At 34.0% G+C, this 14015-nt stretch overlaps 1 protein-coding gene across 1 annotated transcript; it reads left to right on the forward strand.

The window, feature by feature from the left end:
* Positions 1-4229: 4229 nt before the first annotated feature.
* LOC145115753 (B3 domain-containing protein REM10-like) lies at positions 4230-7139 on the forward strand. Its single transcript, XM_079052114.1, has 7 exons — positions 4230-4932; positions 5082-5385; positions 5545-5675; positions 5940-6205; positions 6311-6455; positions 6528-6762; positions 6877-7139. The coding sequence occupies exons 1-7, from the start codon at positions 4777-4779 to the stop codon at positions 6984-6986; spliced, it is 1347 nt and encodes a 448-aa protein (XP_078908240.1). The 5' UTR covers positions 4230-4776; the 3' UTR covers positions 6987-7139.
* The last annotated feature ends 6876 nt before the right edge of the window (positions 7140-14015 follow it).

Raw genomic sequence — 14015 nt, forward strand, 5'->3', positions numbered from 1 at the left:
TCAATAACCGGCACGAACTCAACTCAGAATCTGATCAAAAAGTCATCCTATGTCATCGAATAAACAACCTCATCGCCAACGGAGCGCCCAACCTCCTCCAATCAGTCTCGAGCTCTGTTTTTCAAAAGACAGGAAGAAAGTCTGACCTTTTTCCCATCGGGAGAACTGTTGGTGCGGAAGGCGTTATCGACATCCGCTAACCAACGTCTGCTAGTAATCGGGTCCTTCTCCCCGTAGTAATCCAGAGCCCCACATATCACCACCACTAACACCCGTCACCCTCCCCCCACCATCACCCACCCCCTATCACAACCACCCACCTCTACCACCCCCACCACCATTACCAACACCCGCCACTAGCACCAACCACCACTTACCGACACCACCGCCCACCCATCACTATCAATCACCACCATTCGCCTCTACCACCATTCGTCACCATCACCACCACCAATCACCCACCAAAACCATCACCACCGCCACCCAAATCCACCACCCATTACCACTACCCACAACCACCACCCCCTACCACATATCACCACCACCCAACACCGCCACCCGTCTCCATCACCCATCACTACCGACCGTTACCACCACCCACCACCACCATCTCCACCACCAATCACTACCCACCTACATCATCACCACCTACTACCATCACTATCCACCACCTACCACAACCACCACCACCAAACATCACCACATTCCAACACCACCCGTCATTACCCACCCATCAATACCACCACCATCGACCATCCACCACCCATCATAACCACTACTCCCACCACCACACACAACCCTTCACCACCACCTATCACCATCACAACCACCATTCATCACCACTTACAACCACTACGAACCAACTATCACCCACGACCCACATCACTCACCACTCATCACTACCACTCATCACTACTACCCACCACCCTCCCCCACATCTACCATCACCACAACCTACCACACACCACCACTCATCTCCATCACACGACCACCACCCATTACCTACAACCATCTCCATCACACGACCATCACTCATAAATCATGTGTGATTATATGTATTTAATCACATAAATCACATGTGATTAAATAATTCTAATCATATGTAATTATATGTATCTAATCACATATGATTTATATAAACACTATTCATTTTCAAGTTTTCCATTTAATACTTTTTCTCATGTACTTAATCATATATGATTATATTTATTTAATCACTTATGGTTAACATGAACAAAGATTTGTTTTCACATTTTTGGTTTAATGGTTGTTCTCTTGTATATAATGACATATGATTATATGTACCCAATCACATATGATTTATATAGACAAGATTCGTTTTTGTCCATATAAATCATATGTGTTAGATACATATAATCACATGTGATTAGATGTATTTAATTATATATAATTAAATATGACAAAGAAAAATTATTGAACCGAGAGCGTTATAATGAATCTTCTCCACATAAATCATTTGTAATTTAATAGTTATTTTCGTGTATTTAAATTCATTTAATCACATAAATCATATGTGATTATATATATTTAATCATATAAGTCACATGTGATTAAGTGTGATTATATGTATCTAATTGCATATTATTTAAATAGACAAGATTCATTTTCTAATTTTCTATTTGATAATTTTGTCATGTATTTACTCACATGTGATTATATGTATTTAATCACATATGATTAATATGGACAAAGAACAACTTTTGAATCAAGAACGTAAAAACAAATTTTGCGCACATAAATCATATGTGATTTGATATATATAATCACATGTGATTAAATACACGAGAACAAATATTTAATCGAAAACGCAAAACAAATATTGTCCATATATATGATATATGATTAGATACATATGATTTAATCATATGTGATTAAATAATGAAAACAACTATTGAATCGAGAAAGAAAAAATGAATATTGTCCTTATAAATCACATGTGATTAGATACATAAAATCGCATGTGATTATATGTATTTAATCACATATGATTTATATGGACAATATTCATTCTTGCATTTTCGACACGATATTTGGTCTCATGTATTTAATCACATATGATTTATGTATTCAATAATTGTTCTCGTGTATATAATCGCATATGATTAAATATATATCTAATGACATATGATTTATATGATATATATCTAATGACATATGATTTATATGGACAAAATTCATTTTCGAGTTTTTGATTCAATAATTTTCTCACGTATTTAATCACATTTGATTAAATACATATAATCACATGTGCATAAATATGCGAGAACAAGTATTGTCCATATAAATCATATGTGATTAGATATATATAATCACATGTGATTAAATAAACAATAAATAACTATTGAATCGAGAATGTGAAAATGAACATTGTCCACACAAATTGTATGTGATTAGATACCTATAATCACATGTGATTATATGTATTTAATCATATATGATTTATGTATACTAGATTAATTTTCATGTTCTCAATTCAGTAATTATTTCTAGTGTATTTAATCATATGTGATTATAGGTAGTTAATCACATATGATATATATAGATAAGATTCATTTTTGTGTTCTAGATTTAATAGTTGTTCTCCTGTTTATAATCACATGTGATTTTATGTATTTAGTCACATATGATTTATGTTGACAAAATTTGTTTTCGCGTTCTCAATTCAATAATGTTATCATGTATTCAATCATATGTGATTATTATAGTTAATCACATATGATTTATGTGGACAATATTTGTTTTTGCATTTTTGGTTCAATAAATTTTCTCGTATATTTAATCATATGTGATTGTATGTATTTAATCACATATGATTAATGTGGACAAAGAACAACGATTGAATCGAGAATGTCAAAGCGAATCTTGTGCACATAAATTACATGTTATTAAAAATATATAATCTCATATGATTTAATACACGAGAATAACCTATTGAATCGAGAATGTGAAATTAATCTTGTGCACATAAATCATAAGTGATTAGATACATATAATCACATGTGATTGGATATATAATCACATGTAATTATGTGTATTTAATCACGAATAAGTTAAGTAGACAATAATCATTTTTGCATTTACGATTCAATAGTTAGTCTCGTGTATTTAATCACATGTGATTTACGTATATTTGTGTGATCAGTAACACACGTACATGAATTCTCAACCTTAAATAACCAATAAATAAAGTAATTACTAATTAGTAAGGCTTTCGTGTAATAAAAGAACGATTGTGATGATAAAAAAAATTCTATTTTTTAATCAACTTACTAATGTTAATGTATTACATATAAAGAGATAGTTAGTTTTAAATGGCCATTTTGCAATTGGATAAAATCTGAAAGTACACCACCAAACTTGTAATTTAGTCAATTTTATTATTAAACTACATTTTTTTTCTTTTATAGACAAATTAATTGAAATAGTTTATAACCTTTCACATTAGCGATCTTATTTAAACATAAATTGAAATTTTTTATTAATCATATAAACCTAACAAATTAGTTTTAACTGTACTGATAAAAAAAAAGATAGAAAATGTGGGTAACACCTATTTTTCTTAAAGAAAACAGCAGCAACAAGCATTTAAACTAATACTTAAGTAGTTAAATTTTATGATACAATGGCCAAAACTACAACAAAATGAAACCTGAAAGAGAATTTGTGAAAAAAAACAAATGAGTATACTACGAGGACTAAATTTGTAATTTGCTCTTTAACCAGACAACACTAGAATAAAAAAAAAACAGTAAACTTGGACTAACCTTATTACAAGAAGATGGATTTCCTACGTCTCCTTTATTTTCATCATTCATGTTAGCTCCAGGGATGGCATCCCACCAAATGCTTGTTGAAATGTCTCATGGAATTTCTTCAAAATCAATGTCATGAACCAAATTTCGGTTGCATCTGATAGCTACTACTTAAGTTTAATCTTTAGTAATAGTGTTGTCAATGAGGTCGTCTATAAGTGAGACAACCAGGAATAGTGAACCAAGAAGTTGAGCTTCTTTTACAATTGTTATCGGTATGAACAAGACGTGCTTTGAACTTTTGATTAGAACAACAATTTGTCATAAGCATGATGGTGTTTTGGAGTTTGTTATGTCAATTGAGTTTGTATATGAGTGGTATGATAACTATTTCGATTTTGGTGTTGCAAATGGCCTTATCAAGCAAAAATGTTGACTTAAACATTTCATCGAACACCTGTAGTGCACGACTCGTTTTTCACTTTTGCAAGCGTATAAGTAAATCTAAAACCATCCCATTTCAAGCATCCAGTTCAGAAAATAAGAGAAACATGTGTATAGGAGTGGAAGCACGAAATTTAAGATACATATATTAAGGATTGCACCTGTAGTGTACTTGTTGTGACTTTGGTGTCATTTTGATTCAAACCTTTTGGTTGTAGCCAGTTTAAATCTGTCATTGTGGTGACGGGAGAGAGGTACCTTACAATTATTGTATTTTTTACAACATCGAGAGATAATAGTGAGCTCTATAAGCAAAGACGTATCATCCGAGTTGCATAGCTTTGACAGTCATCAAGCTGGATTTCTCAACCATAAAGATTAATAAAGCTTAGTGGTGTAAAATTTGGAAAAAAAAGACCAAACATGTAGAAAGGTTCTATACAACAAGGATGAAAAATGTAATTTACTTTTTTCGATAGCTGGATTAGTTGCTATTCATTTACTTTGAAAACGGTGCCATGCATATGGAAGGTTAATAGTTTATCCGTTAGTACTCTAGATGGCGACGTTTGAGATGGTTAAGATCAAAGAAGACATCTCAAAATATAGCGTTCGAGTTTATAATCTCACTGCCACTGCTCACTCCAAAGCAGTCATGGCAGATCCTCCAACTCGTTTCTTCAAGTTCGTCCCTCCAGGCTTCTTATTTAATCTTGTAAGCCTTTCCATGTAACCTATACAAAATTTCATTTAATTACAGGTCATCAATGTGCATGGTTTTGCATACGCCCGCTATATTCATCATACATTACCCCTTCTTGATCTCACGTACACATTAATTGTGTTGTATATATGCATTTGCAGTCGATTCCAAGCTCTTTCTTGACAAAACTGAACGGCAAGAGATGCTCAAAAGTGACACTGAGTCGTGGGCGACATGAATGGTCTGTTGACATTGATGACGGGGTCTTTGGTGACGGATGGAGGAGGTTTGTTAGAGAGAATGGAGTGCAAGAGTTTGATTTCATTGTGTTCAAACATCAAGGAGGCATGATGTTTGACTTTTTGGTGTTTGACAAATCTACATGTGAAAGACAATACCCAAATATATCGGAAGAAATGGATGTAGAAGAGCCTTCCATTGTATCTGATACGATCTGTACACATGGTAAGCTTGGTATCTAGTATTATGCTCTATGCGTCATACATAGCTTGTACATTTTTTGTGGTAATTGTTTTTTATCCATGATGGGTTGTTGCTTTTTGGTCTATAAAACTGGGAAATATATTTCTGAGTTCATTCTGTGTATGAAATGTTGATTGAAAGGACTGATCAAGAAGCTAGAAAAACGCAAGAGGAACGATTATGCATCTGAAAACGAAGAAACGTTTCAAGTTGGTGACGGTGGCTGTTTCATTGGCAAAATGACACCTTATGTTATCAATAAGTCAAGATTGGTTAGTCATCAACTTCATCATAATGTGTACACTACTTATTGCATTCTTTGAAAGGTCAAATGAGCTACTTAATTTCAACTCTAATTTGATATGATTTGTCTATATTTATAATGAAATTCTGATTACTCGAACCGGATTTTATGTAAAACTACTATTGGAAAAGCATTTGTGTTTCATATTTAATTTGAAATTAGCGATTGGTTGGGTTTGACTTCATAGTCAACATATCAATAACAAGTGAGTTAATTATACAAGTTTTTGCAGTATGTTCCAATTAAATTTGCAAGATCAAATGGATTGATTACTCAGAGGATACACACACAAGCGTATCTAATGGATGATACACAAAGGACATGGCCAGCAACACTCACAAACAAGAAAATACAGATTTGGTTAACTGGTTTGCACGAATTCATTGTAAAAAATCACTTGAAAGTCGGAGACATGTGTAGATTTGAGCTTGTTAAACACGGAGAATTGCCTGTTTTCAAGTGCTATAGTATGTATCTTTCAATCCCTCATCATTTATATATAGCTATTTAGGTTTTGATGAATGTGAGGTGTCATTTATCAACCATTATCTATTAAATGAGACCAACATGATGGATTCATCAATTGTAAATCCCCTTTTAAAGCACACACGATTTGCTTGTTTATTCAGATATAGGAAACAATTTTGTGAAAAAACATATTCAAGAGAAGGAGACTAGTCCGACTCTTAAAAATCACCCATACTTCATTTCAAAACTGAAGCGTACTACCTTCAACAGATCGATTCTGGTAACTTTTAGAACCCATAAACTGTACATGTTCATTATAATCATTTACATATTGGGGTTCTTTTAATTTCAGTATCTTCCTATTCACTTTTCGATACCAAATGGTTTAAAAATCGGAGAGATGATTCTTAGAGACCATAAAGGTGGATCATGGAAAGTTCATCTTAACAAAATGAATGGGACATCTTTTTATCTTGGAGGAGGTCTTAAAGCTTTTCTAGTTGCAAATGGAATGAAGCAGGGTGATGCATTCAAGTTTGAGCTGGTCGAAAAAGAGAAGGACAAGCCTCCTGTTGTCAACTTTTTGTGTACGTCTTTTTTTTTATCTTGGATTTAATTTGTATAATCTTCATATTAAATTTGAATGATCCAAATGCAAGAAATAACAGATTTGTATTTTATATTCGATTTTGGATGCTTAGTTCTTAACAGCGAGAAGATTAAATACCATAAAAAGAAGAAAAACCTACACGGAAGGAAGGTTCCATTCGTTGTGAAGAAGATGGTTGCCCATACATTGTCAGTGAATTGAAAGACTTGGGTATTTTCTGATGGATTTCAAAAAAAATTTCTATATGGGAAAAATATTCCCGTTGGTAATTACAAGGGAATTTCCTACAACCAAATAACGCAGTCAAAGGGCATTTGTTAAAGCTTCTTTTTTATTCCACATATCAAAATGTAGCATACAACCAAATACGGATTCTATGTCAAGAGACCCAAAATATTTAGTAAAATCGTTACATAAACAAAGGGTGAAAAGATATACAACCTGATCAACCATGATTTACAACCTGATTAACCAGGAGTACTAGTTTGTCCAATACATGACTCGCTTCTACATGCATGTTTGGGTAAAATTGGAATGAATTAACATATAAAAGACAAAATACAGTACACATTTGGGAACTAAAGCTAATGTAATCAATAACAGACAACATAGAGGGCGATGGGTGGAAGACAAAATTGCAAGAATGGTCCCTGTGGTATGTCAAAACTAGCAACTTTGGTCCAAAATGGGTTTGGCTCTTTCGTTTTGTTGCGAGTTTAGTCCAATTTCCTATGAACTTTTTTATAATGACGGATTTGCCCCTTATTATTTTATTTTCCATTTTCTTTTATTACAACAATTAAAAATAAAATACCTCTCTCTCTCTCTCTCTCTCTCTCTCTCTCTCTCTCTCTCTCTCTCTCTCTCTCTCTCTCTCTCTCTCTCTCTCTCTCTCTCTCTCTCTCAATTTTAGGAATTGAAACTATTTTCGTCATTATCAAATCCACACAACCAAGTTCACGATCTTTACACACATCTCCACCTATAAAGAGATCTGCAATAAATTGACTTGGTTTTGAAAATGATAGAAAATGGATCCACCGCAGAAACCCATAAAGAAAAAATTTGAACCCAGAAACAAAATATTAAACTGTTCTTAAAAAGGGTTTACACACCCTTTTCATCTTCCTTGAATGTGATCCCGAGTTTCTTTTGGAGTAGGAGCAAGATCAGTTTTCGACTTACCTTCTTCCAATGACTTCTCTCAATTAGAGAACATAATGCCCCCCCCCCCCCCCTCCAATTAGTTTCCTTTCTATTGGGTTGTGTTCTTGAAGCTCTGGGCATGGAGGATAGCAACTGAAACATAGTCATTTTGTTCATCAATTAATAGTTTGCTAATACATTTCGTGGCTGCAATTTCAATTCATTTGTTAATAAGCTTGTGATAATCGATTTCTTGGATCAAGGGTATGGTTGTGATAATCGATTTCTTAGATTAATGGCCATCCACGTGAACTATAATTGCCGGAGATCAGAACATAATATCGCTTCTCCTCCCTTGCAACTGTTGTTCAACCTGCCATCTATATTCCTAAAAATCAAAACCCTAGAACTATGTTAACCACCATCGTTGACAACGAGTTCAAAAATGAAATTTGGAATGTGGATCAACTACTCACGATTCACTTGTGATTTCCAGTTTAAGACACAAACATAAGACAGAACAATAAAAAGCACGCACACACATATGGGGAAGAGCGGTGATTATCGCGTCCACAAGTCGATGACGACAATAAGCAGCCGATAGTGGTCGAGAGATGTAATCCAAATCGATGGCGCTAGGGTTTCTAGGAGGTGGTGTCGTCGTCGGAGTCGATAAGTAATATGTGATGCAGTGATGGTCGATAGTGGCTATGAAGGGGGTTATAAAGGTAGAGGTCGGAATAGGGGAAGGAGACCGGTGGTGTACGGTGGGTATTTTATAAGAGAGAGAGAGGGGGGGGGGGGGGGGAGGGGGTATTTTATTTTTGTTTTATTTTTAATTGTTGTAATAAAAGAAAATGGAAAATAAAATAATAAGGGGCAAATCCGTCATTATAAAAAAGTTCATAGGAAATTGGACCAAACTCGCAACAAAACGAAACTATTGGACCATCCTTGCGAGCGAAACCCATTTTGGACCAAAGTTGCTAGTTTTGACATACAACAGGGACCATTCTTGCAATTTTGTCATATGGTAATGAAGGAAAGATTTCTGATTTGCTTTGGGAAAAAGTAAGAGCGAGTCCAAAAGCAAAGGGCCCGTTTGGGTAGGATGTAATATATCAAAAAAAAAAAAAAGAATTTGAATTATTGTAATATCTTATGCCTTTAATTGATATCGAATGATTTTTTTTTCTTGTAACTTAGTATTATTCTTAATAGAAATGATAAATATTTTATTTAATTAAAAACATCATTTATTAAACTCTTACCATTCAAATCTATATTTCTTTTCTTGAATTTGCACATACTATATAAAGCAATAAACATAGTTTTGCAAAAAAAAAAAATAATAATAAAAGAAAAATAAAAATAAAAATAAAAAAATGCAACAATTAATAATTATCTTACTTTGGGGCTAAATTTATGGCCACTCAATGTGCAGATTTAAAAAATTAAGTCGGGGAGAGGCAGGGTGTGGTGAGAGATGTAGGTGTTTGAGGGTGAGGTAGGTGAGTGTGGTGGTGTTGGAGAGAATAGAGATTATTATAATTTGTTTTGATTTGATGGATCATAAGACTAAAATAAAAAGATGTAATAATTGATTTAAATAAAAAAAAATAATGGCAAAACCAATGTTATAAATAGAAAAAACATCATAAATGGTCCATATGATTTTCTTAAATCTGAAGTTTAATCCACGTGGTTTAAAAACATCATAGATGGTCTCTATGCTTTCAAAACTTTTGATGTTTGGTCATTTTTGTTAACTCCGTTAGCTTTCTACCGTTAAATGAAGGGTATTTCTGTCATTTAACTATCCAGGGACCTTTTATGAGGTTTTCTTTTCTTTTATTTTTTTTAAAGAAAAAAATGAAATTTAATATCCAAGATGTAATCAATTGCTTCCTAGTATGTTATAATTTTTGGGGGAATTATTGTGTTTTGGTGTGTTTTTTTTTATTATGTGTTTGATGTTGTTTGCAGTTGAAGTTCATGTTGCTGACATAGATTACATGGGGGGCATAATGGGTATAATCAATTGCTTCCTGGTATGTTATAATTTTTGGGGGAATTATTGTGTTTTTGGTGTGTTTTTTTTTATTATGTGTTTGATGTTGTTTGCAGTTGAAGTTCATGTTGCTAAGTCTATTAACCAAAGCCTAATCCAGTAAAAGAAACTTCATTTGTAGGTAAATAGGAAACTTTCTAGATGAAAATCTTTTATCTTTTCTTATGAATTTGTGGTAAAATGAAGAAATGAAGATTACAGGATCCGGTTTTTTCTGTAATCTTTGATATGTGAGCAAAATTTGCAGTCTTTTTGAAAGGACTTGATTCAAGAACATATATTTACTCTTTCAATCTTTCTTGTGTTAAAAATCTTGATCTTGTTTTACTAATTTGTGGTGAAATGGAAAAATAAAGTTTATGCATATTAGAAAATTGTTTTAGTTTTAAAAAAGTGATCAAATTTTGTAATACTTTCAAAGAAAAAAAAAACAATTGTGGGTGAAATGGAAAATATTATCTTTTTTTTTATTGATACGTAAGTAAATGATTCCGGTCATGTTTTTACTCTCTTTGACTCCTTTATAAATTGAAAATTATCATATTTTTTTACTGATTTGTGTGTAAAATACAAAAAACTTACCCATATCAGAAAATTGTTGTAATCTGGGACATATGATCAAATTTTGCATGTTTTTTTAAAGAAAAACAACTCAAGATCCTATCTTTACACTCTTTGAATTCTTTTAGAAGAAAATATTGTTCTATTTTTAAGGTAAAATGAGAGTTTAGGATAGAGCTTCCACAACAGCATGAAACCCACCCTCAAATTAACCTGATCCAGGTATTATCGGTTATTCCTATAATCTTTTTGCTAAAGAAAGGAAAAAAAACAGTAAGATGTTTTCAATAATTTTACTGATATGGAAGTTGGTATCTGATTAATAAAGGCAGTTAGTTAGCACAATACCGGAACAATTGAGTTCATTGTTGGTACTCTCTCCATCATACTAAACACTACGAAAGTTTTGCATTTACCTCAAAGATCAACAAAATACCAAAAATAAAAACAAAAGGTATTTTTGTAAAAAATACTTAAAACTTAATATAGAATATGTATATAATTGATTAGTGGAATTGTAAAAATTACCCATGTGGTACAAGAAATAGCAATGTACTATGATTGATTTGTGTATTATAGCAAATTTTTAACAAATTATAACATCTTACAGCTAGAAATGATGGAACAAATCACCAACAACATAGCATGCAAATCACCGTTCACCTTCCAGTCACTCTTGCACCTACTTCTATCTGAAGCACGAAACGCAAAGTTGGCCAATCTAAAATGCTTACGTCTCTCCATCATAACAGTAAACTGATGTAATGCTATATTAAAACTTTTATAATAATAATCATAAAAAATTAATACTTTAACAAATTGGATATGAAATTTATTGTTCATCGGAAGTTACCGTTCGCATTTTTTTAATATTATCTTGGTCATGGCAACCGATTCAAGCACAATAATTATGATGACCAATCTGTAGGCAGTTTGGAGCAGTTCTAGACACATTCAATTGATCGCTTTAAGAAGATAGAGCAAGAGTTGACTAATATGCAATCGGAATCAGAAAAACAGCAATAGACCGCCGATCAACGCCATGTGGAATTGATGGAACTTTTGTTGAAAGTGTTACAACTAGCCCTAATGCCAGCGCCACCAATTGTAAATCACGCACCACCGCTGTCGTCACCGCCTCTAACACAATCCTTGACACAACGCACAACGACCATCCTATCCACAACAATCATGAAAACTACCATCTAACAGGTTATCTCGACCGTCCCACCACCTCTTAATCATGCTAGCAATCGGTCATCAAGACTACCATTGGATAATAATGGATTCCCATTACCACCATCATCATTCAACGATGGGTTCAATGCCTCTAATGGAAAGAAGAAGCATCTGACAGAAGGCTTCTGGGTGCAGGGAGACAAATTCCATCCACACAACGAGAGTGACCCATACAACTTTTTCAATGGGCACAAGCTCCCCATATTTCAAAGCGGCGAGAGAGGGTGGACTTTGGGTATTGATTACCGTCTCAGGAAATTAAAAATGCCACCATTCAAGGGTGAAGACCCATTTGATTGGGTGTACAAAGCTGAACAGTTCTTCGATATGAAAAAAAATGAAGCTACATGGGAAGAAAAAGAGCTTTTCATGAAACAATTCGTAGATTTCCACCTTGAGGACAAGGTGGATTTTCACCGAGGGGTATTGATATGAATCGAGTGGATAAGAGAGATTGGGTCTACAAGAAACGTAAAAAGAAGGAAGGGGCTGTTTAGCAATTTATGATTATTCTAATATCTTTATTATTTAGTATTTATCTAGTTGATTATGGTTTCCTTATGAAGTTAGGATTTCTTTTTACAGGTACAGTTTCCTTTTATCAGTTTAGGAGAGTCAATAAATTGGGTTAGGGTTGGCTCTAAGAGGGAGGAAAAGTTTTGAGTCGTTTTCTTTTATTTGGAGATCCCATGAGTCTCGAATACGAGGCACCTATCTTTTTTTATGTAATGATTAAGTTAGATTGAGTTATTTTCTAATCATTTCATATCATATTCTCCCCTAAGGGTCATCATAGTCATCGTTGCTGACAATATTCTTACATAGATTTCTCTGCAATACATGTCAGTAGGTTTCTTTCTATTTTCATTCTTACGGATTCGTCCTAAGGATTATTTCAATCATCATTGTTAATAGTATTGTTACAGGGATTTCTCCATAATACATGCCAGTAGGAAGTAGAGTACATAAAATGGCCACGAAGTCCATCACCTACATGTTATAAACATGTTTGTGTTCCATGGGACTACCATCAAAATAGTCTGGTGGTTGTCACCTATACTCTGTTAAGTGTCTACATCATTGACACACTAGTAACATTCCTATATCGTTGGCACATTAGTACCATTTCTACATCGTTGGAACGTTAGTATCATTTCTACATCGTTGGCACGCTAGTACTATTTCTACATCATTGGCACACTAGTACCATTTCTACATCTATCATCGTACTAGGCATCTTATCTTCCGTTGTACTATGTAATATTTCATTACCCTTCGTTACCCTAATGTATAATATTCATAAAAATACATATACGGTATAAATCATATAAACTTATCTTCATAACATTTCATCTAACACATAACATTTTGGCACATAAGCACATATAGCATTCAGTTGTCTAAATACTTCATATTTATGTGTAAGATGAAAATAACTATGCACTCACTTGATAAAAGTGGATGCATCGGAATTCGAGCAGAACATCGCCTTGGTACTTTATCTTTTCCTCTGATGTGACCTAGGTTTACATTGCTAAGTCTTAGTCTTATATTCCTGGCGACTAATAATAGTCTAGATTCCTCACTAATCTCAATATCCACATCAAGATCTATCAAGTAAGGAACAACGAGGTAGGATCGTATCAGAGGTAGGGTCCGTTTGGTATACAAAGTATACTGTTTGGAAATCCCACTTTAAACACCTTACTAAATCCAACCTAGACATCATCCCCATAAGTAGATCAATCAGTATAATGACGTTGGAATTATTGGTAAATCTTAATTATAGGTTCATAATAACGACTATGACTATAATGAATAGTTACACTTGAATAAAATAAGTGTAGTTTAACTTACAGAGTATTATGATGAAAACGGGAATTATGTGGGGCAGAATTCTGATCCGGGAGCTTCTATTTGCCGACTGTATGATATCATAGGGCTTCACTAAATGGGTTAAGAACTTTAGAGTACCCGGACTAAGGGGTGGAAAGAGCTCCAGAGGATTCAGGTGGAGTTGGGATGAGAAAGTGATTGGAACTCGAGGGTTTATATAGGCTAAAATGCGGTGTGCGCCGCACACCATGTCCCATACACGTCGCGCATTTGGTCGGCCAGGGTGATGTGTCGATCGATGGGAGGTGCCACGTGTCGAGCATCTAGTGGAGTGTCAGTGTGTGCCGCGTTCAATGTCTAGGTGCGCGGCTGCACGC

This window comes from Lactuca virosa, chromosome 1 (genome assembly GCF_052849685.1).
Source record: "Lactuca virosa cultivar CGN04683 chromosome 1, Lactuca_virosa_CGN04683_v6, whole genome shotgun sequence".
NCBI classification, from domain to species: Eukaryota; Viridiplantae; Streptophyta; class Magnoliopsida; order Asterales; family Asteraceae; genus Lactuca; species Lactuca virosa.